Here is a 27,625-nt window from a genome sequence, read left to right on the forward strand (position 1 = left end):
GGAGTACCAGTGGATCCTTTGCTTGAAATAATGGACAACATGGCTGATCAACAGTCCTTATACAGATAGTTAAAGAAATCTACAACTATGTAAAAGCGGTCAGAATTCCTTGGAGCAGGAAGTGAGAATGCCATGGAACAGCAAAAGGTCTTGCATCCGATAAATCAATACACTCGCTATACCTCTTTTGGACGTCACAGCAATTTTTACATGAGGAAATCCTTCATTCTGCTGTGGGTGTTCTCAAATAAGAAGTCCTTTAGTGGAGAGGTAGAGGATAAGGTGTACCCAGTGTCTGACATGTATGACACAGACAAAGTATATGCTTCTACAAATAAATTCATTTGCTACAGAGCCAAAGGATTATAATTACTCAAGGAGAGATGGCTCTCTTTTCCTCTTTCAGGCTAAGACCCCTGGAACCTATAGTTACTCTGATGCCAGTTGCACGTTTTTAAGAATATAAAGTCCTAAGCCAAATTCATAAGATTTGTGAAGGCTCACCTAGTTCATGCTGAGGCAAGGTGGAAGATGTCCAATGTCTGTATGTCTTTGCCCTGCTTTCTGGAGTAGTGTCAGCCTTTTTGTAGTAATGGCTAGGCCTTAGAAGTCTCTGGTCATGGGCAGGCACACAGGATTTGGACACCATCACATATGAAAAGTGTAGGGTATTTTACCCTCACCTTCGGTTACCACAACATTAGTGCTGGAACCAGAAGCCTGCTGGAAGGCATTCTGACCAATCAGCTGCTGAAGGACTTTGGCACAGGAGGATGTGCTTTCCATTAACAGCATGTCAGCCTACTGAGGGGCAATGCCAGAGGCATTGGTCCAAGAAGACATTGGTGTCAGAAGCTTCAAAGACACTCCATCTGACCTAACACCCTCAAGACTAGAGAAGACATGGGACTCAACAGGTATGTCATCGACCTCCAGGGATCTGTTCTCTCCTGGGTGCTTCTCAATGGATATTAAGTGGAGTGTCTCCAGATGGCACGGTCATTGCTGTGGTGGCCCTGCAACATGGGCCCAGCCTCCTCTGGTTCCTGGACAGAATTTGCTCTCCACTTGAGAGTTTTCTTTTTGAACCTACTTTCTTCAAGGAATGAACAACTTTAGCAACTGATATCAACCTTGATGCCTGCAAAACCCTCTTATTCTATAAACAGGCAATAGACAAATGGACTGAAGTTTTTTTTTCTCCAACTGGGTTTTTAACTGCTCCCTAGAAGCCAGGCTGAAATGAATGACTGATGATGCTCAGTATCTACACTGACTAGCGCTTCCTTTTTTACTATGACAAGAAAGAATTGAAAAATGATGTAGGTGCATGCCCTTCTCATACCACAAGTCTGCTGAAATCCAGGTGGGAAAAGGGGGAAAGGAGAAAAGCCCTGGAAGTTTGGATGGAAGGAACATTACTGCAATAGTGAACAATACAGAGTACATCTTGAAGTCCTTGCTTGAATCTCCACAAGACAGCTTTATAGTACTGGAAAATCCCTTATGGTTGCTAAGGACTCTGTGAACACTCTTATTTCTCATTTTTTTCTCCTCTTGGCACCATTTTACTCTGATACATTCTCAACAGCCTACATTCTTGCTTACTTGCGTTATTGTCACCAAAAATTCTTTTTTTGCAACATTTGTTTTTGCTCCGTTAACCTTTTCATATTTTTGCTAATATTAACAGAACCCTTGCTCTTCTTATCAGAAATTTGCACTTTAGGAGTGAAACGACCAGTAAAAAAAATCTGGATTTAAAAGGTTTCCAGGCTTCTAGGCTGTGGCATAGTCAGTAATGGAAAGGTCATGCCAATCAGTCTGTTAACTTTGAGGATACAGCTGGATAATTTCCCTTGTTTTACTCATACATGAAAAGGCTCTTGTTTCTTGCACCATTTTGCCCAAGAATAAAACTACATGAGTACTTCACCCCAATACAGTGACAACCAACCAAGAGAGTAGATACAACATATTCACCATTTCTTAAGATTTAGTAAAACTGGCTCTCTACTGAAATGTCGAGTGCTGACAACAAAAACTCGGAAATGCAGGAAATCAGCAAGTCTCGAACATTGCTCTTCCTTTTTAAATTTCAAGCTTCATGCCAACAAGTCTTCTCTTTTGAGTACTGTCCATGAAAGTATTCTAGTCTGAAGGATCAAACACCAAATCAAAATAAAAAAAAAATAACCACTAAACTCCAAAATGATAATCTCATTGCTTTGATCCAGCAGTGATCTCCACCTTGCTAAACAAGAGACTTATAGCATTTATGTCAAGTGTAAATATTTTTTTTTGTTCTATCATTAATGCAACTGCTATAATGCAACTGCTCTTATGCCCTTAAAGAACTAAATATGTTTTATAACCTGCTCAAGCAGTCTCTTTGCTTGTGGGCTAGGATTAAGCAAATTCCACCTCTTGCAAATTTCCCTCTTTTGTCAAAAGAAAGATGACCAAATATCACCCCTGTCACATAGAAAGATGAAGACCCGACTGTGACCCTGTCAACTTGTGGTCATTTAACAGCACTGGTGCTGATGGGGACAGGACAGTGAGGATGGGAATGAGCTGCAGCTACTGGCACATCCACATCCTGTAGGAGGGACGTGGCCGGCTTATTACATGGGTGACATTGATGGGGAGCACTAGGTGTTGCAAGTGCAAATTATGGGCCTACTGACTGCCAGTGGTGTAAGCATAATTAGCATCCAGAAAAAGAATGTGTCTGGCGAAGTTTACACCTTTAGTGGTAGAGGTGCTGCTGGAGACGAACTAAAGATGATAGAAGTGAGTGACCACTGCCAGCTTGCAAATGGGGGGGGGGTCACTAACTGTTGCACCTGCAGGACATGAACCTACTGAATACATGCTGCTAACAGTATCAATGGAGCTTAAGAGTGCTGCTGTAAGACATAGAAGTTTGGGGGAGAAGAGTCTTTGGGTCACTTTTTCTAAAATCTAATTAAAATTCCATGGTACAGCAATATCTTCTCTTGGAGGTCTAAGATGCAGGACCTCCTTCAAGAAATGCTTTACTGAAGGTGTGGAGTATAAGGTCCATGGATAGGCAGGCTGAAACAGAAACATAACACTTAACAGGTGCATATGGTAGGCCAGTTGTGTAAAATTTTGATAGGTGGTCCAGTGCTGTGCCACTTGTGCCTTTGTTTAGGTCTGTGTCCCTGGGGAGAAAACACAGGGAAAATTGTTTCCATTTAGCAAGGTAAGATTTTCTTGAGTTTGACTTCCTAGCCTCTCTTCTAGTGTTAAGTGCATCCTCGGAGTACATTAGCCTTGCTGCGATTAAAATGAATACATGTATGTTAGCTTTTAGTGTTTCGGGTGCAGAAGGGACCATTTGTTTTGTGTATTAAGTCCCCCACAATGAGACTACAATTTCCATTTTCCCTTGCTAGGGTTCTATGTAGTCACATGGCTTCACGTGTTTACTACTGCTGACAGTAGAGGGTGACAAAATACTTAGATATAACAGTAATAACTGGTTCTGGTGCCTGAATCCATGTCAGTCTTGAGCTATGCCTATGGGAAAGGCATTTCCCCAGCTTGGATTCTCTCAATATAGCCATATATGGTAAAACTACTTCTTGACATATCAGTTGCATATGCATTGATTCTGATATCTTTGCAAAAGTGCCATTCATCAGTTTGACGACTCATGTCAAGTTTCCTTCTTAAACTTCCACAACTGGTTATATCATGCTCTACACTGCTAATCACCCCCCCCCGAGAAATCACCATGACTTCCAAAGACGAAATGCCCAGGCATTTAAATTTCATCTTGTGTCCTCAAAACAGAAAATGTCCAACATACTGCAACCCAACCACGACTCAAATCCCAGAGTATTAATATTTAATGGTACATCACATAAATATTTTATGACAATAATAGGGAAAAACATGTGTTCGAATACTTGTATTTCGAAAAGAACAAGTGAAATACTTTGTGCAATTCACATGATACACAGAACAGTTCCAGTTTAATGTATTAATTTGCAACTGTAATATAGTGTATGGTCTTTTTCTTTTGAAGTAAGGGTACATCATACAGTGATACGTTAACTGTAGTGTGCATGTTTTTAAGGGAGCCGGATCTACTGTGAGAGGGTGTGTGTCATGTGATCCTTCCATTGTGATTAGTCTAAAGTACCATGGTATTAAGACCGGTCTCTCATCTTCTTCACTTGGTTGTTTCAGCCTATATGCTTTACCTAGGTAAACATATTACAGGGCCTGTGGTTCAGTTCACACTACATTATTTGCAAAACACTTGTCGGAAACTTTATAAAACTTCAAAAAATTACCTGCAGTACATTTTCCACTGTGACATTCATTTCCAGGTTCTGCTTGCAGTAGGCCTGCAATCTGTTGTTGGAAAAGCCATAATAATAAGGTGCTGAAAACAAATAGCTGAGCAGCAAGTCAAGGAAAAATAGCCATTGCGTGGATCTGTAAAACCATTAACATATTGTAACAGTTGCTAACTATACATAGTACTTTCTAAATATGCACTGCATTTAGATGATCGTACCCCAGCTAGGGAACTAAGAATTTTCCTAAGTGCTGTTAAATGAGGATACTATAAATAAACATGACTGCTACAATCTATAGATGGGCCTACTCCTTAAGTTAAATATTATGTGAAATATGCACATTTTACAGCGGAACAGGGTCTGCATTAAAACATTCCACAAAAAAAGCAACATAGCCAGTACATCTCATTTTAAGAAATACAAGAACTACAATTTTGTCAAATAAATGTTAATTTACCACAAATCTCTATTTTACAGTGGAAAATCGAAGTCATCCATATAAGGACACTTACTGGGGCATTTATGCTGCCACATGCAACCTCTTTTGATAAAACCACATATGCAACTCAGAAACATAAAAAAAAAATACTACCATATATTACCGCTTTTTACTGTTGTTCAGGATTAATGGATGTCTAGAAATAGAAGTCATCTATTTTGCAAGCTGGAACTTCTAATGACTCAATTACAGATAACAGGACCTGGCTGGCTAACTACTTACTCCTGATAAAGAGAAACGTGGATAAGAAGAAAACAAACCATCAGGATTACCTGAAACAAGGTAGTGTTTTGGTGAAATAGCACCAATTACTGTGTACATCAGGAAAAGAAATGTATGCAGCACAATACATTTTTGGGTCATAGTAACAGCTAAAATACGTAAGTGCTCCTGTCATATAAGGAATAGTTACGAGCCATGCACAAGTTACATAACTCCTCCTCAAATGACAGGATCCTCACTGATGGGATTACAACCAATAATTCTAAAATCCAAGACTACAATACAAAAAAAATGTTGGTGTGGTGGGGGGGAGGGGGCTGTGCCTCCCTATGATCACAACAAAACCCATCAACCTTGAGGTTGTTATACCTCAAAGCAACTGATATACTCTTGGTGGGTGGGAGTTATTATGGGCAGCACAGTGTCTCAGTGGAAAGATCTCTGCCTCACAGTACCATGGTTCAACTCTGTCTTCTTGCCGCAGTCTGCACATTATCTTCATGTCTGTGAGTTTTTCTCTGGGTACATAAATTTCCTCCAACTTCAGAAAAATGTATTTGTTGACTGGCTATACAAAACAATACATACAATTATGTAGTATTCACCCTTCCTTTCATAGCCCAGATCATAAATGAAAAGGGTCAATGGACCAGCCAACTTATCACCTTGAATTAAACAAGCAAAAATAAAAATGGCAGTGAATTCTAATTTAGGATATGGTTTAGTGGCTGCAATCCTATTATCCGAGCAAACCTTATACTCCCGGTGTACAGAACTGAGTTCAGTGCAATCTCACAATCTATTCTGTCTTATTTATAAGCAAAATGCATCTGATTTAAAGGAACATTACAGGAAATGTTTATCTGTTTGGAAGCCAGTGATCCGATTGTGCTACAGATATGGATGGACTGACTGGCTAGGCAGGGTACAGTGCTGTTGTGGATAACAAATTTCTGATGGGGTGAACAGGGCAGTGTAAAAGACTTGCTCCTATTTTTGGGTAAGAGCGGCCAGTATAATTTTCAGAACTGGCATAATATACTGGTAATGTAATAAAACAAAATAAATAATAAGAAAAAGAAGCCCTGCCCTTAAGTTTCATTGAATCATTCCTTAAATCTCTTAAGCTCAGTGGTACAACACAGCTAATAAAATCTGAATCACTAAATCACTAATACAATTCTTCATTAGGAGATTCAACAATTCAAATGTCAACTTTCCAAATGGTGGCAAAAAGACTGAATTGGGAAACATTTATTTTTTGATACTCACATTACTCTACTCAAGTTCTTAGGGTAGCTGGAGACTAACCTGCCAAACAACGGGAAAAAGGCATGGAACTAATCTTAGATGGGATGGCAGTCAATCACAGGTGGCACACACGTAGGAGCAGTTTGGGTGACAATCAATTCAATTTATCAAGATGTAATGTCTTTAGGATGGGGAAAAAAATGAGAGTAATGGCAAAAAATTCATGTTGCCACAAAGAGTGCATGTATACTCTGCAGAGAATGCACCCCAACAAGGAATCAAACCAGAGATCCAAAATCATCTGAAAGCTTGACAAATAAAAATACAACACAAAAAGATAGAAGTTGTGCACTCTGAATGACGGCAGCAATTCTAACTGTAATGTTATCATTCTTGGGGACAACATTCCCCTTTTCTTGAGGATGCAAAACTCTGGAACTAAAATTCACTGGTGAGGGTCTGTTCATTAGCCTTTTTTTCTGTCTAAAAGACTAATGCATTTTTTTAAATACTGATTTCCATCTCAGAACCCTTACAAAATACTGGATTACTGTATGTGGTTTTGTATACTTTATGCTGTGAACTTTTAATGCAAAGATAACAAATTCTAATGATAAGGTAGTTAAGTGAAAATCTACAGGATGTACCCCACAAGATCTGAAAAATTAGGAATGATGTTAGAACAAGGAATGGGAGAAAAAAATAAAAGACTATGAGAAATGAGAGGATAGGAACTTAAAGACCAAAACAGAGAAAAAGGGCATTTCTTTATGAAACAGGCTGCATTTTAAAATGCAGGTATGTGCTCACCATAACACATGTTCAACTAACAGAATCACCGCTGCAGTACAATGATTTAAATATGGGAAACTGGACAGAAATCCACCAAGTTGAGCTAGTCTTTTCCCCATGCCAAAAACATTGGTATTACTTTCAGCCATAAAGAGGACAGCAGTCCACTTCTGTTCTTTAGGGGTTAACAAGATGCCACTAACAAATGCGTCCAAAAGACCTGGAGAAAACAATCACGGCATAGTGATGTTTTTCTTACATAAGTGTCTAGAAGTCACCCCAAGAATTTAGGCCATGTACACAGAGAACTGCAGTTCTCTGTGGAGGAGGAGCCATCTCAAGGAGGAGATCCCAGATTCAGCTAGGAGGAGGAGCCATCTCAAGGAGGAGATCACAGATTCAGCTAGGATGAGGAGCCATCTCAAGAAGGAGATCCCAGATTCAGCTGTCACTCTTCTAGCCATTATCTAAAGGAGTGTGAACTGTGAATACAAAAAGGAGAAGGGGGACAGGGCTCACATTGCAACACTGATTCCATTATTTGAATGCTTAGAATTACAGTGAGTATACTGTTAATCATACAGATCATTGCAGCAGTTTATTTTCTTAAACATGGGTACAGTACAAAAACTGCTCACTACCAAAGGGGTAGTTTGATTCTGGACTACATAGGTTACAGCATACGTGTTTGATGGACTATAGTGCTTCCTGACTGTATTTCCAGTTTGCAGTGTGTGCATCCCAACAACTACATCACATATAATCTGAGCTAATATAGTTTTCCAGAAAGCAGCCAATGCTGCAGCTGCTTAGCAGACTTTGGTCAGCTTCTAGTACTTGCCACAATAGTCATAGCAAAAGGTAATACACATCTAACCATTTGGAAATCACTTGTTTGGATGCTAGTCTGCCTTGCTTCCCTGGCCTGAAATTTTATTTAACTGATGTGAATTAATATTTGAGTGAATACAATAACATACACCCCAGCTGCCCCTAGACAAGTCTGCACGTATGTCAGGTGCTCTACCCTATTATAAAGGGAGTACTGCCAGAAGAGTGAAAACAAGCTTCAGTAAGAACACATATATGAATGTACTACAGCATCACAAAGGCCTTCAAGTTAAACACTTTACTGTTCGGTCTCTCAGGCCTGAGTGGCGACACCTTAATACATGCCAGATTAGGATTTGCTAGGCCAGAACATCTAATAAATTAACTTAAACAATGCAACACTATTCCTTGAAACTCTAAACTCCCTAGCTCCCTCTGGGAAAGTTAGAATAAAATCCCACTTTGCAACTAAGTCCAACCACTCTCTAATGCTGAATAGAGATGAGGCTTGGAAACGATGGCTAAAATTCAAAACCCAGACTCACCTTCAAAACTATAAACATCTCCGTAACCTCACTAAAAAGCAAGTAATCACTGACAAGAAAAACTTGTACCACAGCACTCTATCAAGCCACTTCAAAAAGCCCCCCAAATTTTGGAAGAGTGTAAATAAAATTCTCCACCCTGGAAGGCCTAGTTCCCCTAATCCCTGTCCTAACACCCCCCCTCAGGAAACTGCCTCCATTCTTATCTCTCACTTCATTGACTCAGTCACTAAATTAACCCAAAATAGCAATACCACTAACCTCCACCCCTCTCCATCAACTGAAACTACTACCTTCTCACTCAAACCCATTCCCACTACTTACATAAAATATCTTCTCAGCAAACTAAAACCTTGCTCTCCCTCAGTTGACAATCTACCCCCTTCCTAAAAATTGCTGCTAGCGCTTTACTTTATCCTGTCGCCATACTAATTAATCCATCTATCCAAGAATATTATGTCTCATCTATCTAGAAAACATTTTATACTATTCTCATCCACAAAGGTGGGCACTCCACTGACTTTTCGAACTCCCGTCCTATACCTATGCTATCCTCCCTTTCAAAATTACTAGAAAAATGTATCCATATTCAACTAATGGACTACCTCTTGCAGGAAAATCTACTCACATCCACACAACATGGCTTCCGCCCTAACCACTGCTCTAATTAACTTCACCCAAATAATCGCACAAGCTGGAGACAACAAACCTGTCGCATATCTATTATTAAACCTCACCAAAGCTTTTGACACAGTCTCCCATTCCCTACTCCTTACAAAACTAGCTAACTTTAATATTACTAAACCTACCCTGACATGCTTTTCTAGCTACCTCTCCAACAGGCAGCAATCTCCTCCTTCTCCTCCTTTCTTCCCATCTACACTGGTGTACCCCAGGGGTCCATCCTTGAACTACTATTATTCAACATTTTCACCAACACTCTTCATACCTCCTGCTCCCATTCCACTCTCATACAATAAGCTAATGACTCCACTATCATCTCTACCTCTGACAATATCTCTGACCACTACTTACTTACCCCAAAACTCCTTTCACTCTGCTGAAAACTGGCTTACTAAATCAAATTATACTCAACTCTAAAAAGATAAACCTCCTATTTCTACCCCAGTTTCTTTTCCATCATAAAACATCATTTATCATCACATCACTTAACAACACTGTCATAAATGTTGAAACACACACTACACTACTGGGTGTAATCACCGACGACTAACTTAAATTTGATTTGCATATTTTAAACTGTATAAAGAAGACGCATCAAATACTAGGACTGCTTTATAGAAATATAAAATACCTCACAAATGATTTGAGACTTTCTCTTGCCATTGCCTATCTTCTGCCCACACTCCTCTATGCCTCTCCAATCTTGACCAACCTACAATCCTATCTTAAGGCCAAGCTTGAACAAAGCTACAACAACGTTGCCAAGTTTGCTGATAACCAACCATACAAGCTCTCACCACTGCCTTTCTCTAATAACTCTTCACTGGCTACAACACCCCCATCTACTCATACTCCCCCGACTGACCCTGATTTCCTCCATCATTAACAATACCACCTCCTCCTGCCCCACCATCTCTTCCCTTATATCCATTTACTCCCCATCCTGCTCTCTTCGGAGCTCTGATCAGTCTCTCTCATATATCCATAAGCCTAAAACAACAGGACAACACTTGTATGGCTACTCAGTTTCACAGACCTGGAACAAACTACACTGAACATGAGAAATCTGCCCCATACCCATAGTTCAAAAAACTATTAAAGGAAAACCTACAAATTCCTGGATCTATTCATGCCAAAATTCCCAGCTTAACATCTTAAATCCACTAACTGTTTCTGACTTACTTCCTCTTCATACTTTACTCATCTTAATTCCTCTTCTTCCTCTCTTTTCCCCTTGCTACTTATTCACTCTTCTCTACACCTTGTTTTACTACCCTCTTATGTCCATCTTGTAGCCCCCCTTCTATCTTTTGCTTCTTCTCCTCCTCCTTCCTATATCTACCTTGCATCAAATGTCATACCTCCTCCTTCCTATATCTACCTTGCATCAAACGTCATACCTCCAATGACTTTTGCTCTGCATTCATTAATTCTAAGATGTATTCTACACATTTAATTATTTTCTGTAATTGGTGTTACTCTTTGTTTGCAAGTGTTTTTGTAACTTTATTTGTAAATGTTTCTTTATGGTGCTTTCCCCTGGGCCTCCACTGAAAATGGGCCATCACTCAGTTGGACATACTTGGTTAACAAATGTCAAAATAAAATAAATACATTTACCTAAGAAAGACACTGTGGGGACTGAAAAGGTTTAAGCCAAAATGAGGAAGCCCTAAAGACAGGTGAGGGCTATCCTGTCAAATCATTGCCTCCCATGCTGATGCACACTGAAACCCTATGGAATGACAACAGTTAATAGCCCAATTGCGGACATCCATTTTTTTTTAAATTGTTGCATCATTCTTGTACAAGGAAAGATAACTGCTAAAGACAAGTGTTTTACATGGCTCGAACATGTACATATGGAGCATTAAAACTGTTTCTCTGGATTTCCCCCAAGGTACAGTGATTAACGTCATGGACACTGATGTAGACAAGAGGTGAAAAGACCCCAACGGCTCTGACCATATGACAGAGGTGAAAGGACCCCAAAGGCTCTGATCGTATGACAAATCTTGGCACCATAAAGACAAATGACTATGACAGTATTCCTACACATCATGTCCAATGACACATCAGTGTGCCTAATTACAGAACAGTCACCTAGTAAATACACGACCATATGTGACTACAGCTTCAGGACACACTAGGGGAGTAGGCATGGAGCCAGAATGGCACACTTTAGTTGTGGGTCAAGGCAAAGAAGGCAGGATAAGAGCAAGTAGTATTATCGAGCCAAGGTTTATTCAAATGAGGTATTGGTGTCTTAGTTAATGAATTCTTAACAGCCTTGATAAAAGCATGTCTATTTTTAAAATGGTTGCATTGTAGTTTTAAGCTTCTTACTGACAAGGAACGTGCGTGTGAGGTTAAACTCACAATTTAACACAAATTTTTATCTCTCAAAAGTAGAATCAGTAAATGATAGAAGTGACTGTCATTAAACATGAAACAGTTGCTACATTGCCTCATACTTCAAAAAGCAAGCAGACTGGGGCATAGCAAACTGCAAACCCATGTCAAGAGACACCAGTAAGAGACCAAATATTACTGTTTAGGTAACTGGTAAAGTACCATGATGATTATCCTTCATATGCCCTAAAATTAAACAAGCAGATCAAATTACAAGATTCAGTTTTACCTTGAAGGACATGAGAAAAACAGCATAACATGCAGGAAACTGTAGCCAACCTGATAACTTACTAAGCCAAAAGTATGAAATTAACTACTGCGGTACTACATATAAAATATAACTTGGTGCTCTCTGATCTGCTTAGCAGAGCAGGTCCAAACCAAGGTGAAACAAGTGCAATATACAAACAAAATCCAGTTAGCACAGCAAAACTCCAACAAACTTAGTGCATTACAGTTCATCATTATAATGTGCCAGCCACTGCAACTAAGCTACTTACATATTATGCAAATGCCCACCAAAAGAGGGAAAGCAGCAACAACAGAACAGATAACGAAGTAATAAGAAAAACAAGGCAGACAGTTCAGGCAAACAGGAGCAGAAACATTCAAACTCTCATCAGGAACAGCACTCACAACAACCCAAGCCACTCACAGGCTGTCTGGTCCAAACCCAGATGAAACAAGGGCAAAATACAAATAAAATCTGGTCAGAGCAGAAGGGCTCAAACAACCTCGGTACACTGCAGCTTACACCAATAAAAGCAGGCAAAAAGCAGACTTGAAAATCTGTACTACACATACCAAGATTATTGTAGAAAGACATACATCTGGAGCATTTCTCCCCGGGTCTCCACTGAAAACTGGCTTCGTTCCAAGTTGGATTTCCAGTAAACAACTGGCTTCGTTCCAAGTTGGACTTTCCCGGTAAACAAATGTTAAATAAATAAAAAAAATAAATTATCTAAATCAAAATAAAAAAATAAATGATCTAAATCACAGTTATACATCTGGTTTTGACCTTGCTGGACCCTCTCCTTTGTACTTTCTGGCTCCTTGTGAGTACAACTCCCTTAAAGCACAGGCTAAAGCACTGTGGTAAAAGACTAAGTGAGCTCAGAACCACAAACAGAAACCCAAAGCTGATCTTGACTTGCTATCCCAATCAAAGGAACTCCTCTTGTACTGGTAGGATAAAGGGGAATCACTTAGTTCCAACTGAGTGCTGGTGTTCCTAGAGGCCTTAAATATAAGGCCTTAAATATACTTCCTGATTTTAATCCTATATATTCTGGGTACAGAAGCTTTAAAACTGAGGAAGACGTGCAACCTAGGGATTTTAAGAGTGATTAGGTCAGGTGTATTTTCTTTGTTATTGTGAGTGATACACAGATGAGGAATACAGCTCATCCCAGTAAAGATATGCAAATCATTTTAGTTCTGAGACGGGAAAATACTGATGCTATGCAATAAGTGAACTAGGAAGGACTGGAATTTTCTGAATTCTATTATGTAACTTCTGGATATGAACACTCTGTTAGCAAACTGTTCACGGAAATGCTAAACCAGTTCTGTCTGAAATATAAAAACCTGCCAGGCAGGATGTGATCGGTCCTAGAATGGGAAGAAGGGGGACTGGGCAGTGAGTTTCCGTTTCCCTTCCTTCTGCCTTGGCTTCTTCCATCCCTTCAGGCTTGATGCTTTTTTTTAGTACTGACACTTAATGGAGCCATCGCAAACAACTACCACCACCATTCTCATAAAGGCACAGCCGCATAACACCCATGCAATTCCATTTGAGGTAACTACCACCTTATTTGTACTAAACCTACAGAAACAGAACCATGGGCAATGAATAGGCAGCCTAAAAGGGGTGAACAAACTAAAGAGTGTAACCTTCACAGCCCTAATTCACATGGCAAGGAACAGCATCTGGGAAGCAAACATCAGGGCAAAGGGATGAGAAACTTAAGGCTCAAGGAAACTGCTTTAAACAAAACAGACTCTGTTTTGTGGTGCATTTGCTGCTGTGCCTTGTAGCTGGAGAGTGAAACTGAGTGAAAAGTTTTTCCTTCTCTTGACAACTTTCTGAAAATGTCCTAGAAAGGAGGGACAGCAGATCTTTCCCTAAAGGTGCAACTAATACCTGCAACTTTACATCTCTGGGGTGGAATGGAGGACTTTCATTCTTATCCAAGCATTTCTCCTGACAACAGTACGTGTATAGCCCCCATTCCCCCCACACCCAGCACATACATCCACAGCACCACAATTGTATTTAAAGGCATGCTTCCTCATTTTACAACAATGTGCAAGGTACCTTTCCTGAGTGCAGCATTGAGAAACGAAGAACATAGTACAGTTGTGTACACTTACCATAAATGTAGATGTTAGAGTGTTCTCACTGCTGCAATCATGCTTCCCTCCCTCCTTCCCCCTGATATCTGCTGTCCTTAGAGAGAGACATATTTCTCTGGGGGTCTCTTACCCCAGGACTACTAATAATTATTAAAATTGAACTTCTTTGGTTGGTTAAGGCAAGAAAGACTGAGGTAATGGTGTCGCCTGCTCTGGATGACCTGATGTCACCAAGCAAGCGACAGCAGCCGACACACAAAACCTTGACTCTGGTATTCGGGACGACTGAGGGCTACCACAGCATGGATAACACAATGGTAAAGACTGCAGCAGTGAGAAATGAAGAACATCTGTAATTATCAGGTGTAAAAGGGATGCATTATTTAAGGAAATGTAAGAAGCCCAACTCACCACCATGAAGATGTGAAGAGGAGGAGGAAGAATACATGCTCCTGGGAGCTTGCTACCCACATCCAAGAGGGATAAGACATGTGGGTTCTCAGAATGAGTACAGACGAAGGGCAAAAAGTCTGTGCTACACCAGGACTGGTGAGGTCAGGTTTACTCGAGTCTGGCAGTAACCAAAGCCACATGTTCCCTTGCCCCTAAGAATTCTTTATGATCACATTTAGTTTTCTTCCCCCCACTTCCTGGTACTTGTACTTTCCTATAGGAGTATCTTCTTTTCCTTGGTAACTAATGTAGCTCAGCCCTGGGGGAGGGACGGGATGGACATAATGAAGACCATGGCAAGAAGTTTCATATGATCCAAGAAGGCCCTAGGTTTTTGAATGATATGGAGTGGAGTTTTCTCAATTAATTCTGCAGTGCTTACAACAGATGACCTGAAGTTGGTCTTTATCCAAGAAAAGTGCTGAAGATGATAACCTTTCAGAGAAATTTGTCTCCTGAATGCATACTTCTTAGAATTTTTTTTTCTAGGGATCACAGGCCATATAAAACAAAAACAAAAAACTGACAAAAGAAGTACAAGTCAAAAACAACAAAACCTTAATCACAATGACTATAAGCAACAGTCTAAAATGAATAGTTGTGTAAAATCTTAACATAACCATAGATGTTCTTCTCTTCCATGTTGCAGTATTCATACTATGGGATTGCCTGCCTCAGGCAACCCGACGTTGGCTCCTATACAAAAGATTAAGTCTGGCTGCTGTAGTTGCATGGGACGTCACACGCAAGGCCATAAACCAGGGACCATAAATATGACGTCTGCAGACACAGACCTCAGAACTTGAAGCCCAGTATAAGATGTACAAAAGAGCAAGTTGAGGCTAAGGAGCAAATGTCCCTGAAGGGTTGAACAGATTAGCCTGTAGGGAGTGGATACACAGGTCAAAAGTCCAACCATCCAATAGAGATAGAAAAAAAGGGTATGGAGGGTGGGAAGGAATACTGCAACATGGAACAGAAGGACATCTATGGTTATGGTAAGATTTTACACAACTATTCTATGTCCTTCTAATCCAATGTTGCAGTATTCATACCGTGGGAGAGAACCACAGCTTAGAAGGAGTGAAGGGAGGGGGTAGAGGACTCCAAGAATTCCTCCAGGATTGCCCTGGCAAATCCTACTCTGGCCCTGGAGACCTGGTCTGGCTCGTAGTGTTTTGTGAAAGTGTGAACTGTAGACCAGGTAGTTGCTTCCATGATGGAGGCTGTGTCCAGCTCTCTAAGAAAGGCTTTGGAGGTAGCCATGCCTCTAGTGGAATGAACCCCAACTCCTTGAAGCAATTGTTTGCCATGATGCGAGTAGCAGAAGAGAATGGATTTCCTGATCCAACATGAAATGGTTTGTTTGGAGACTGCCTTACCCAGAGCCCTGGGGTGGAAGGAGATGAAGAGCTGGTCAGATTTTCTGAAGGACTTAAGTTTTGTCTAAGTAGAATCTCAGTTGTCTGTGCACATCTAGGGAATGAAGGATCCTCTCTGTGGTATTAGCTGGAGAAGGGAGGAAGGTAGGTAAGTGAATGGACTGGTTTAAGGACAGTTCGTTCACCACTTTGGGCATGAAGGAAGGGTTTGTGCACAAGGTCACCCTGTCCTTGTGGAAGGTGGTGCAACGAGGACAGGCCATGAGGGCCTGTAGTTCAGACACTCTTCTAGCAGAGGCCTTGGCTACTAAAATAATGGTTTTCCATGTGCACATTTGTAGAGAAGCTGTGCTGGCTGGCTCAAAAGGAGGTAAAGGTGAGTTTTTCTAGCATAAAATTGAGGTTCCAGGGAGGAGGGATGGGTTTTCTTGGTGGTCTGATATGCAAGACCCCTCTCAGGAAAAGTTTAACATCCAGTCTGGAAAGCAGTGGTGGCTGTAAAGACAGGCAGGCTGAAATGGCAGAAAGGTGGACTTTCACTGAAGAATATGCTAGTCCTTCCTTAATGAACTTGCATATATAGCCAAGGACAAGTGAGGGATCCACCTGAAAAGGGTCTCTGTCCTTAAGGGAATACCATTTTGAGAATCTCTGCCATTTAGACAAATAGTTTTTCCTAGTAGTTGGTTTTCTGGCCTCCCTCAGGACTGAGAGCATGTCCTCTGAGTAATGTTGTCTGAAATGGATCAGAAGTTGATCACCCAAAGAGTTAGATGCAGCAAAAGCAACTGGGGGTGAATGAGAGATCCCTTATGTTGTGTGAGTAGGTCCACCTTGTGGGGGTAACTTGTGGTGACTGCCCTTGGCTAGGGAGTGAAGAAGGGGGAACCAGTGTTGCCTTGGCCAATAGGGAGTCACCAGCAAGATTTTTGGTTGGTCCTTCTTGATCTTCAGTAGGACCTTTTGTATTAGAGGGAAGGGAGGAAAAGGGTACAGAAACATTCCCTTCCATGGAACGCTGAAGGCATTCACCCTCCAGGCTAGTGGAGTGTAATCCCTGGTGCAGAATTTGTTTAGCTGTCTGTTCTGGGGGGAGCGAAATGGATCCCCCTGATGTGTGCCCCACTGGTGGACGATGTCTAAGAAGGTTTCCCTATGTAAAACCCATTCACGTTGTGGAGAGGATGTTCTGTTGAGTAAGTCCACTTGTTTGTTTTCCTGAGAGGGGATATAAGAGGGCTGCAGGAAAAGGTTGCGACTGGCTGATAAATCCCAGATTTGTAGGGTTATCTGGCATAATTGGTATGCCTTTGTCCCTCCTTGTTTGTTGAAGTACCACATGACAGTTGTGATGTCTGTCACAATGTGGAGCAGGCCTGGTTGCAAGTTGGGAAGGAAAGCTTTTACAGCCAGCAAGACTGCAGTCATTTCTCTGACACTGATGTCTTGCTTTTGCAGGTCTGGGGTCCAACGCTGTTTTACCCTGAAGCCCTTTAACTTTGCCCCCCACCCTAGGTCTGATGCATCTGTGTGCACGGATTGAGTGGGGGGTGGGGGAGAGTTGAAGAGGAATGACCTGGTTTTGTATGATTTGCTGAATCCACCACTTCAGTTCTGTTTTTAAGCAGGGCAGAAGGGGAATAAGCTTGTTTAGTGGATGTTGGCTCAGAGACCACACATTCTTTAGGTACCACTGGAATTTTCTCATGTGCATCCTGGCTAATGGCAGCATGGAAATAGTAGCTGCCATGAGACCTAGGACTTGCAGAAATGGTCTTGCAGAGAGATGAGATTCTGAAAGTAGGCTTTGAAAATGGGCGGAGAGAGACTGCACTTTGTCCGGTGGGAGAAAGGATCTCATCAGGTCTGTTCTGATCCTGCAGACTAGGAAAACTTTGTCCTGCTGAGGAAGAAGATAGGATTTCTGTAGGTTGAGAGAGAAGCCCAAGTTGTGAAGGAGAGTCATGGTGAACTTGAGATGAGTCTGTAAGGTGGACTCTGATTCTGCCAGGATGAAAATATCGTCCAGGTATGGGTTGATTTGGACTCCCTTGGTTCTGCAATAGGCAATGGTGGGGCCAAGCACTTTGTAAAAACTCTGGGAGCCGTAGACAAGCCAAAGGGCAAAGCTGTAAACTGAAAGTGTGAAAAGCGGCCAGCAAAGCGCAGAAACATCCTGTTGGATGGCCTGATAGGAATGTGCAGGTAAGCATCCCTTAGGTCCGGAGTGACCATGAAGGCTTGGGAGGGGATGAGGGGTAGGAGAGTTTGAAGGGACAGCATCCTGAAGGAGGGAACCTTTAGGAACAGGTAAGTCCAGGATTTGTCTCCAAGTGCCATCCTTTTTTGGAACTAAGAAAAGATGGGAATAGAAGCCTTGACTTTCCTGTCCTGAGGGAACTGGTTCTATAGTTCCTTGAGTCAGGAGTTCTTTCAGGATGAGAGGGAATAGATGAAGCTGATTTTCAGGAGGAAAAGGACTTCTTTTTGGTTTTGGTTTTTTCCTTACAGGACAGAAAATATCCTTTTTGGATGATGGAAAGACCCCAAAGACCTGATGTGATGGGTCTCCAGAAGGGAAGGCAGTGGGGTAAGGTGGGCGGACAGAGGCAGTTGAGCAGGACAGTCATGCTGAAGAGGGGGCCCCTCTGTCTGGAAAGGGCTGCTTGGCTGGGGAGTGAGAGTTAGGGGGGTCTGGAGTAAGGCTGTCTCATGGATGCCCTACGGGGCCTTGAGGAGATAGGGTATGACGCTGAAGGAGTCCTTCTGACAAATGAAGTTTTTGCTGGGTAGTTCCTGTAATATCTAGGGAAGGGGGACACCAGCAGATGCTTAATGTCCTGCAGTTCTTTGCTTTCTCTTGTAAGTTTTTGAAAAGTTTGGGTGAGTTTTTCCCAAATAAAAGGTTGTAGTCCAGAGGAACATTCATGATTGTGGATTTAAAATCCTCTGGTAGAGGTTGTAGGCAAAGCCAGGAGTATCTGCGCAAGGGAGATGTAGAGGCAGCAGACCTGGCTGAGGCCTCTACTGCATCGTAACTGCACCTCAGAGTGTCTGGTTACTTGTGTAGCTAGGAACAGTTTTGATGCAATGTCAGCTTTGGTTGGACAGTCTGGGGCAGAAGCCAGCAAGGTGGAAGCCTGGGAGACAAGGTCCAGGGCGTATTTAACCATGGTGTGTTTGGTAACTGACAGTCCTAAAGGCCAGGACAGAGGTGTATAACTTCTTACCCATTCTGTTCATGGTTTGGCTATCTGTTGACAAAAGTTAAGCAGAGGTAATTGCCTAGACTGTCTGTCTGGAGATGCACAATAACTGCTGGGTCAGCCAGGGTTGGTTTCACCAGAAATTTCTGGTCATCAAGCACTTTGCAAAACCTATCTGGCTTTTTAGGGTAGGAGGTTGTTAATTTGGGTTCTTGGAGACCGAGTTAAAGGCATCCAGGAAAGCTGGAAGCACAGGAGGAAAAGCTGAAGGGGATGGTGACTCAAGTTGCAGAAGTTCAAAATACCTTTTCTGGGTATCTCACATTAAGGCAGTATCCCACCTGAAGTACTCTTTCATTTTTTAAATAGTTTCCCCAAAGGTAATATCCTCTGGTGGGGAATCTCTTTCAATAGAGTCTTCATCTGCGGAGTAATGATCCACAGATGAAGCAATTTGAGAGACACAGGAAACTGATTTCTCAGAAGAGGAGTAGGACTGATCTGGTTCTTCTTCTCCCTGATGAGTAGTGGGTAAAGGTAGGGAAGAGGCAGAGGCTGGTCTGGGGCTCAGCACAGGAATGTTAGTAGGTGCAGGGCCTGCAGGCCTATGAGCCATGAAGGCCTGGATTAAGGAGTTGGTAAACGACTACCAATCTGGAGTTCCTTAAGGCGTAGGGCTCAAGTGTTTAGTCTTTTGTTTTTTCTTTGTTGGCATGGGCTTAGGGGTAGGTTTAAAGACAGAGGTCTGGGCTGGAGCAGGAGAAGTCTCAGTCAGCTGACCAAGTGATAGTTCCCCCTCAACGTCAGTTGTGGCCGGCATCTGGAATAACTCTGCGGACATGCTTTCTGTGGCTGCAGAAACGGTCTCTTCCAGAGGAACCATCGAAGCTGATGGGAGTAATCAGGTGTCCCTCGGTCCCTATATCAGTAGTCAGCATGACATCCGATGGCAGAGCTGCATCGGGAGAAGGCCTGAAAACCTTGGCCTTCTTCCTCAGTTGTTCGGCTTGGGTGGCCAACTCTGGATCCATCCTGAGAGCGAGGCATTTTAGTCTTTGATTTTCCAAATACAAGTTTAGTGCAGCCAGCCGGGTGCGTAGGGTTTTTGGCATGAAAGATCGACAAATGGGGCAAGGCCTTATGGTCGTGCTCCTTACCTAAGCAAAACACACACTGGTCATTTGAGTCCTTGTGCGGTATCTGACGCCCGCAATTATATTTGCTCTTTTTCTCAGACATTGGCTAAAAGGGAATCTACAGCAATCAAGCTCAAGCGTACATAAGAGAAAATCCCCAACGGGGTACTTATCTTTAGAAGTCTTCAATCGTAGGAGCAAAGCGGTTGAAGTTATAGTCGTCTGCGGCTGAAATGTTTTGGGATCTGTGTGTGCAGACGTCACATTTATGGTCCCTGGTTTATGGCCCTGCGTGTGACTTCCCACGCACCCAAAGCAGCCAGGCTTAAGCTTTTGTATAGGAGCCGACATCGGGTAGCCTGAGGTGGGAAATTTCACAGTATGAATACTGCAACACTGGAATAGAAGGATAGCAACATTTAGAATGACTCCAGTCAGTCAGCAACAAATTTAAAGTTTCCCACCTTGGGGTACTTGCTGCTTTAAGGAAGTCATCTGGAAAGACTGACAACAGTACATTCCACATCCCTTGCCGGGCTCTGTGGTGCAGAGGAATGAAACTTGGATTACAATCCAGATGACTCAAACTCAATAAGTGGCTCAGGTAATACAAAGGCTGGACATAGAGGATGGGAGTGAGTGGCCATTGCTTGCTCACCCATCCTAGAGGAAGGGAGGTGGCTCTGGCTTGCTGCTTTACTGATGCACCATACACTAGGTGTTACTCCCTCTGCTCCTGTGCAAGCGCACTGTCTGGGGAAGGCCAGTGTTCAGAGGTAAGCTTATCCACAGCAGGTAGAACAGTGAAGCTCGAGAGAAGTGTTGCAGGGAAAGAGGCAGGCTGCACCATTAGATCAGGAACACGGCCTGTTCCCTACCAGCCAACCCTTGCCACAGGAGAAATTAATGAGGTCAGAAGGCACCCCATGCAAGAATGTAATAATCTTAAGTTCTGGGATGCCTGTCCCTCACCACACAACAGAACAATGGGCTAAACAGTTGAAAACAGTGGAGTCATCTGGCAGGTCTGGTTGAAGGTGGGGTATGGTGCAAACCTCTTCACAGCTAATCACAGTAACATTCTTGGCATGGAAAGTAGACCACCTCAGCACAGGGATCATCTGACAACTGTAGAAGTCTGGTAAGAGCTTCTACTTGCTGCATTATTCATATATACAAGGAGGCATGCTGCATAACGATCCTTGTAATTAATATCCTGTTAACTACTACTCTCTTATTTCCTCTTCACTGCAATACTGCAATGTTCACACACTCACTATTATACTACGTCCTCACTGCACTCATGTTTGTCCAGCATATCTACAATCATTTATTAGTCACTCTAACCCAAAATCTGTATAACGTGTAAACTATTTTTATCACCTATCTGAAATGGAGTGGTCTGTATCAAAGCTATTTTGATTTTCTGTTTTTAATGTGGTGTTCTGTATTATAGCTGCCTGACTTTTGTGTGCAACTCTGTAGCTTTACTATGTTGTTTGTTCTGAAGCTTTTCTCCCTGGGCCTCAACTGAAAATGGCCTCCCGGTAAACAAATGCAAATAAATAAATAAAAAGATATCATAAAACTTACAATACAGACCATCTTGAGATCCATGTATGAATCATATAAGTTTGGATACAGTGTTACCACTGTAAAAAGTCAATTCATTGTGCTTCTGTCCATGTGTGAAAATAAGTTACAGCTTGCTGTGCAATTATCTGTTAAATAAGCTTTCTTATTGTGTTTATTACCAGTGTTCAATGGCACTGGCAGTCAGGGAAGGTTCTCCATTTGGGCTCATCAACTACCAGAACAAAGCAGCTACACCACCTGGTACCATGTATGGAACAAACAAGAGGAGTACTGTGTACAAAGCACAGAGGACAAAAAGCAGAGAAGGGACAAAATATCACTGGGGCAAATACAGAATGCAGATGCAAATCTAGTATATGGAAATAATACTTTACAAAAAGGACAGTGTGATCTTGGAACATGGCAGCTGATACAGTCACTGAAGGCGATTCATAAGTTTTAAAATACATGCACAGCAGAAAAAAGTTTAAAGAAAAAGGCAAGTCAGATGAATGACTGCGAGTTGATGTACTTCGAATTGCACAGATCACAGTCCCAAATACACAAGTACTTTTGCTTGTAAATATGAATATGTAGCATACAGATCAAGAAAAGAGGTAAATCAGTTAACTGTAAAACAATTGAAAGATACAGAGAGTCTTCTGGAGGCATGTTCACATCTCCATAGTAAACATAACGTAGCAATGACTCAAAGGCTTGCTTGCTGGGAACCATTTCTCCTATTGAGATATTCACCTGTCCATCTTCTGGCATAAAGGAACGGAACATGGCTTCAAAATAGCTAGAAAATATTAAAATAGATATAGATAAATGGATCAATTCTAAGAGCAAAACTACAGTTGAAAATGTAACAAAATATTTAGGATTATATTCTAACAAATACTAGAGTCAATTACAAACAAATCTTCTGTACAGTAAGAGCAGTTCTTTTTTAGTGATGAACTAAAGATTTTCAGCAAGTCTTTCCTCACTTACATATTAGTAAAGACCGATCCATGAATGTTATCTCCTAGGCAGAACCTACTTATAGCCATTTTGTTAACTATAGATATGCAAGCTCATTTGCTATGACAGTCCATTTCACTGAAAACTACAGCACTTGCACAGAGGTTACATAAACTCAGAGCAAGCTATATTAAATAAGCTACAGAGATGAACTCCAATACAAAGGTGGTGTGGAGAGCTTGCCCTAATCTGCCATTTTTTTTTTTTTTTGCATACTTTTTTTCTCACTTAGTCTGCTGCTTATCAAGCCTCCTCCAATGGAAGCCCATTCATTCCACAGTGGTTGGAGATACCCAGATCAACTGAATCAGGAGCAGTTGGGGGGAGGGGTCACAGAGGTAGACACCCTGTACATTTGCCAGCACTTGTCTCACTGCAAAGACTGCCTGTTTGCTCATGCAGAAGTGCTCCTCCACATGCACTGACATCTTACTGATGGCTTAAATGGTTATGCTCATGTCCTCTTTGCACCAGACCTCTGCATCCTGATACAACCATGCCCTCTAGAGGAGGTCATGTGAGCGTAGTACTGCAAACTGGCCAAGAAAAAAATCTTGGCCACTGACAATTTGGGTCACCTGGGCCTAGTCAGGGGTTTTATCTCTACACTCCAGTGGTACAGGCACAAGACTGATAACGTTATTTGTTGTCTACTTTTAACCGGATGCTTCAAAGAAAATGAATTTGAATTATACATAGCAATACAGGCACTCAATCCTCTAATGATAACTTGTTTATGACAAATCTCTCACCATACACCTTTTCAGGTGGCAATATGATTTTTTTTATGGGGGCAGAAAATAACTGCCACCACAAAAACATCTACGTAGCCTACCAGTACAGAAGAACACATGACAACTCGCCACTATTACACATGATAGCAAGTTTGCAAAAATAGTACTGAAAAAAATACACCTCCACTGTAAGAATAAAAATGTGATTCACAGTTTCTTAAAACAGGAATGGCCTACACATATAACATTACCCAAGAAATTAACAAACAATTATGGCAATTTTTTTAAAGCCACAATAGCAGCAAAAGCACACATAAATATACTGCATTTGCAGCTGCATGTAAAAGCACAACACATCTCCACTGCATTGAATCTGCAGACGCTCTCCGGAAGACTAACCAGCATAAGTGTTCAGCAGCATTACTTAAAAAAAAATATAAGAAATCTTTTTTTTTTTTTTTTTTAAAAACACAAAACTAATAATCACTTCATGATAGACGACTAATACACACAAGAGTCCCGGGGGCTAGTTGTGCACCACAGTGTCCCTTGGAGCTCGGAGACTCCCCTGGAGGGGGAGCAGAGCGAAGAACTTGCTGCATTTGTTGAAGGGAGAGGCAAAAAGGTTGCGGCAATGTTGCCCCTAGCAGTTGAAGATCATATTTGCCACTGCCTGATTGAGGGACCACTTGTGCGGAATCAGGATTGATCTGCTGAGTCTGTTCACCAACTCGCTGGGTTTTCCCTGGAATGTGTGTTGTAACCACAAGGCGGTCCAAAGAGATCACCCATTTCCACACCCTCGTGGCCTCCCTGCACAAGGGGTACACAGTTCCTCCTTGCTTGATATACCAGACTACAGACATATTGTTGATGTGAACTGCAACATTCTCAAAGGAGAGAGCATCCTGAAAGGATTGCAATGTTAGGAGAACTGCTCTCATCTCTAGGACATTGACATGCAACTTGGTCTCAATGGGGGACCATGTGCCTTGGACCATTTCCCATTGTAATGCCCTCCCCATCTAAACTGTGAAGCATCTGTGGTCACTGTGGCTGTTGGAGGGGGGTTAAGGAGGTTCTGCCTAGAAAGATATTGTCCTACTGAATCCACCAGTTGATCTGACATCTGCAAACTGGTGTCAAGCAGATGGGAATGGATAGCAGCTGACACAGAATAGACCACTGCACTGCCAATGTCCACTGAAGAATTTGCATGAAAAACCTTGCTAGAGGAACTAAAGAAATTGCTGCTGACATGGATCCCAGGACTTGTAAGACCAGCCGTGCAGGGGGAGGACTGGTGGGATAACAATTCCCAGACTAGATTCCTCAGTGTTGTTATGCAGTGCAAGGGAAGAGAAGCTATTTGATCCCTCATGTTCAACTGTGTGCCTATGAATTCTAGGTTCTGAATAGATTGGATTTGTTTAGGTTTATAGTGATGCCCAGGTAGTGTGAAAGTTGGATTAAGTAATCACTGGCTTGGGTAAGCTGATGCCTTGTGGGGGTGGTAAGGAACCAACTGTAAGTATGGAAACACCCATAATCCTTTGAGTATCATGTGTGCTGCTACAACTGCCATGCATTTGGTGAACACTCAGGGGACTGTGGTGAGCCCAAAAGGGAAGTGCCCTGAACTGAAAATGATTGGCTCCCAACCAAAAGCGCAGGTATCTCCTGGAGTACCTGTCTATTTTGATGTGACAGTATGCATCCTTGAGATCTATTGAGCACACCCAATCATCCATTTGCAACAGTGGCAAAATGGACTGCACAGTAACCATTTGGAACCTTGACTTCATTACATAACAATTCACCTTGCTTATATCTAGAATTGGTCTTAGGTCCCCTGTCTTTTTCGGCATCAAAAAGAAGTGGGAGTAGGTTCCGAATACTCTTTGTTCAGTCAGGACCTTTTGGAGAACTCTTCTTTGCAGCAGTTTTGAAATTACTGTGCTGGCTGCCTGCTTCCTCTGATTGGGTGGCATGTCGGGGAGTTTCTTCTTGGTGTTTCAAAGGGGGGAGGAAAAAGGGAATGTAGCAGCCTCTGGATATTATGCTTAGCACTCAGGGATTTTGAGCCAAGTGGGTCCAGGATTCCGAGTGCAAAGCAAGTCAATCCCAGACTGCCTCCAGGGATGGACAGCCAGGCAGTGCTTCAGGAGCACTGATAGGGCTGGTCGGAGAAGGTGTGTCTGGAGCCCTGGTTTTGCAGACCCCCTCTGCCTTTAGGGCGGTGCCTACCATTAAACTCTCCTCCTCTGCCTCTAGAGGACAGTTCCCCACGTGGGTCTTGGAAAGGCTCTTGGGATTTACAAAACCACTTTTTATTGCCTTCACATATTGGTTCCTGGAAAAGGACCACTGAGGCACAGAAAATTTGATTCCTACAGCAGAAAGGGTCTTTCTGTCCTTTTCGCAGCGGGTGAGTGTATCTCTAACAGACAGGCCAAAGAGCGAAGAGTCATTGAATGTGGCATTAACAAAGGATGCCTTACAGGGTCCTGCAAAATTATATAGCCTTATCCAGGCATGCATCCTTAGGGATAGTCCTGAACCGGCAGCTCGTGAGGTACCTTCCTCTCTATGGGAAATTGGCCTCATCAAGGAATTGGCAATGGATGATAGAGTGGCAAGTTTGGGAGGAAGTTTCTTGAACTCCTCCGGAGACATGGACTCAGAGAGAGAAAGTGAAAGCTCCTTGGTCAGATCTCTCCGCAACCAGGTAAAGTGAGCTAGGTAATTTAATGACCTCAGCGCAAAAGTGGCTGAGGCTTAAATGTGCTTTCCAATCCTGTCCAATGTTCTAGTCTCCTTGTTAGGCAGATGGACACTGGCAGTTTTCCTCTGCCAGTTCTTTTTTAGCGACTGCCACCACCACGATGGCATCAACTATGGGACCCTTATTCCAATGTTTCTTTCAGTTGGTGGAACCATGAACCTATTGGGGCACTTGGGAATGGGCTCGATGGTGTCCAGTTCCTTCCATGCCCAGTGAGAAACCAAGTCAACAAGGTCTACCGGGGGGGTCACCCAAGACTCAGATGGGCCCACCCTGAACACCTTCAAGAGCACTGACTCCTCAGAAGGAATTGGTTGGGCAGACCGCCCACCTTTCTGCTTCAAGATATCCAGATCAAATAGGGGACAGAGACGATACTACTCCCATCTGAATTTGGGCCTTGAGGAATCTTCTCATCCTTAACAGAATGGGTAGGAGACTTGCTCTGAGCTCTCACATCCACAGCCATGGGATCAGACACTGGAGCCAGCGAAGGAGGAAGTGACAATGTTATTACTTCCCCTGGATCCAAGGATGCTGGTGTATCCGATGGGGAAGCCACTTTTTTTACTTCTTTAGATGAGAAAGAAGAAGCAGCTGAAGCCAAGGAAGGGATCTGAGCCTCAGAAGTTGAAGATGGAAGAAGACCCCATAAGATTAATTTATTACACCTATCCACAAGCGCTCGCAGACTGAAAGAAGCACAGGCCACACAATCAGCTTTCAGGTGATCTGCACCTAAACAATACACTCACTCCTTGTGGGCATCTTGATTGGGGATCTTACACCCACAAGAAGTGCAACGTTTAAACTCCGGACAGTATCTGTCAGACATAACAATACCAAAACTGGCCCCAAAGCCCACAAAAAAAAACACTCTAAGGCAAAGGAGAAACTAAGAGCTACAATGAACTCTAACTAACTACAACTACTTGTTTTTTTTTTTTTTTTTTAAAGGCTTGAAAGAATAAGGATGTAGAAAAATGCACTCACATACACAGAAGCATATAAGAAAAAACTAACCAGGAAGTGAGATAATGTCACTTTCAGAACCAACGAACCGCTAATAGAAACCCTAGCAATGAAAAATGTAATTAAAGTAACCACAGCTCAAGAGCACAGAAATCTGCATTTGGACCTTGAAGCAGCAAATGAGATCTGAGGTGCTTGGCTGAGTGTAGTGCATTATGGGTAAGAGGGAGGAGCTCGAGCGTCAAATCCAAGTCTGGAAAATGTGGCTGAGCTGGATCCCAGGGTCAGATCTGAGACTGTATCGTGAGAAGGAATGAAGACGACAACATCAGAGCCTCAGATTCACCTCTTGCTTAGCACTGGTGACCCCTGTGGATAGGTTTGCAATGTAAATGTCTGAGCTCTGACTTATTCATACTCAA

General features: G+C 42.3%; 1 protein-coding gene across 2 annotated transcripts in view; it reads right to left on the reverse strand.

The window, feature by feature from the left end:
• Positions 1-27,625, reverse strand: part of LZTR1 (leucine zipper like transcription regulator 1) — an 830,693-nt gene that overhangs the window by 200,388 nt on the left and 602,680 nt on the right. For both annotated transcript variants that reach the window (XM_044068313.1, XM_044068312.1), the window contains 2 exons: positions 22,339-22,488; positions 4,332-4,437 (listed from right to left, as the gene is read on the reverse strand). In XM_044068313.1, coding sequence (XP_043924248.1) covers positions 4,332-4,437; positions 22,339-22,488 — 256 coding nt within the window. The remainder of the gene's footprint in view (positions 1-4,331; positions 4,438-22,338; positions 22,489-27,625) is intronic.

The sequence above is a fragment of the Protopterus annectens genome, chromosome 4.part0, assembly GCF_019279795.1.
Source record: "Protopterus annectens isolate FY-2018-M chromosome 4.part0, PAN1.0, whole genome shotgun sequence".
Classification (NCBI taxonomy): Eukaryota; Metazoa; Chordata; order Ceratodontiformes; family Protopteridae; genus Protopterus; species Protopterus annectens.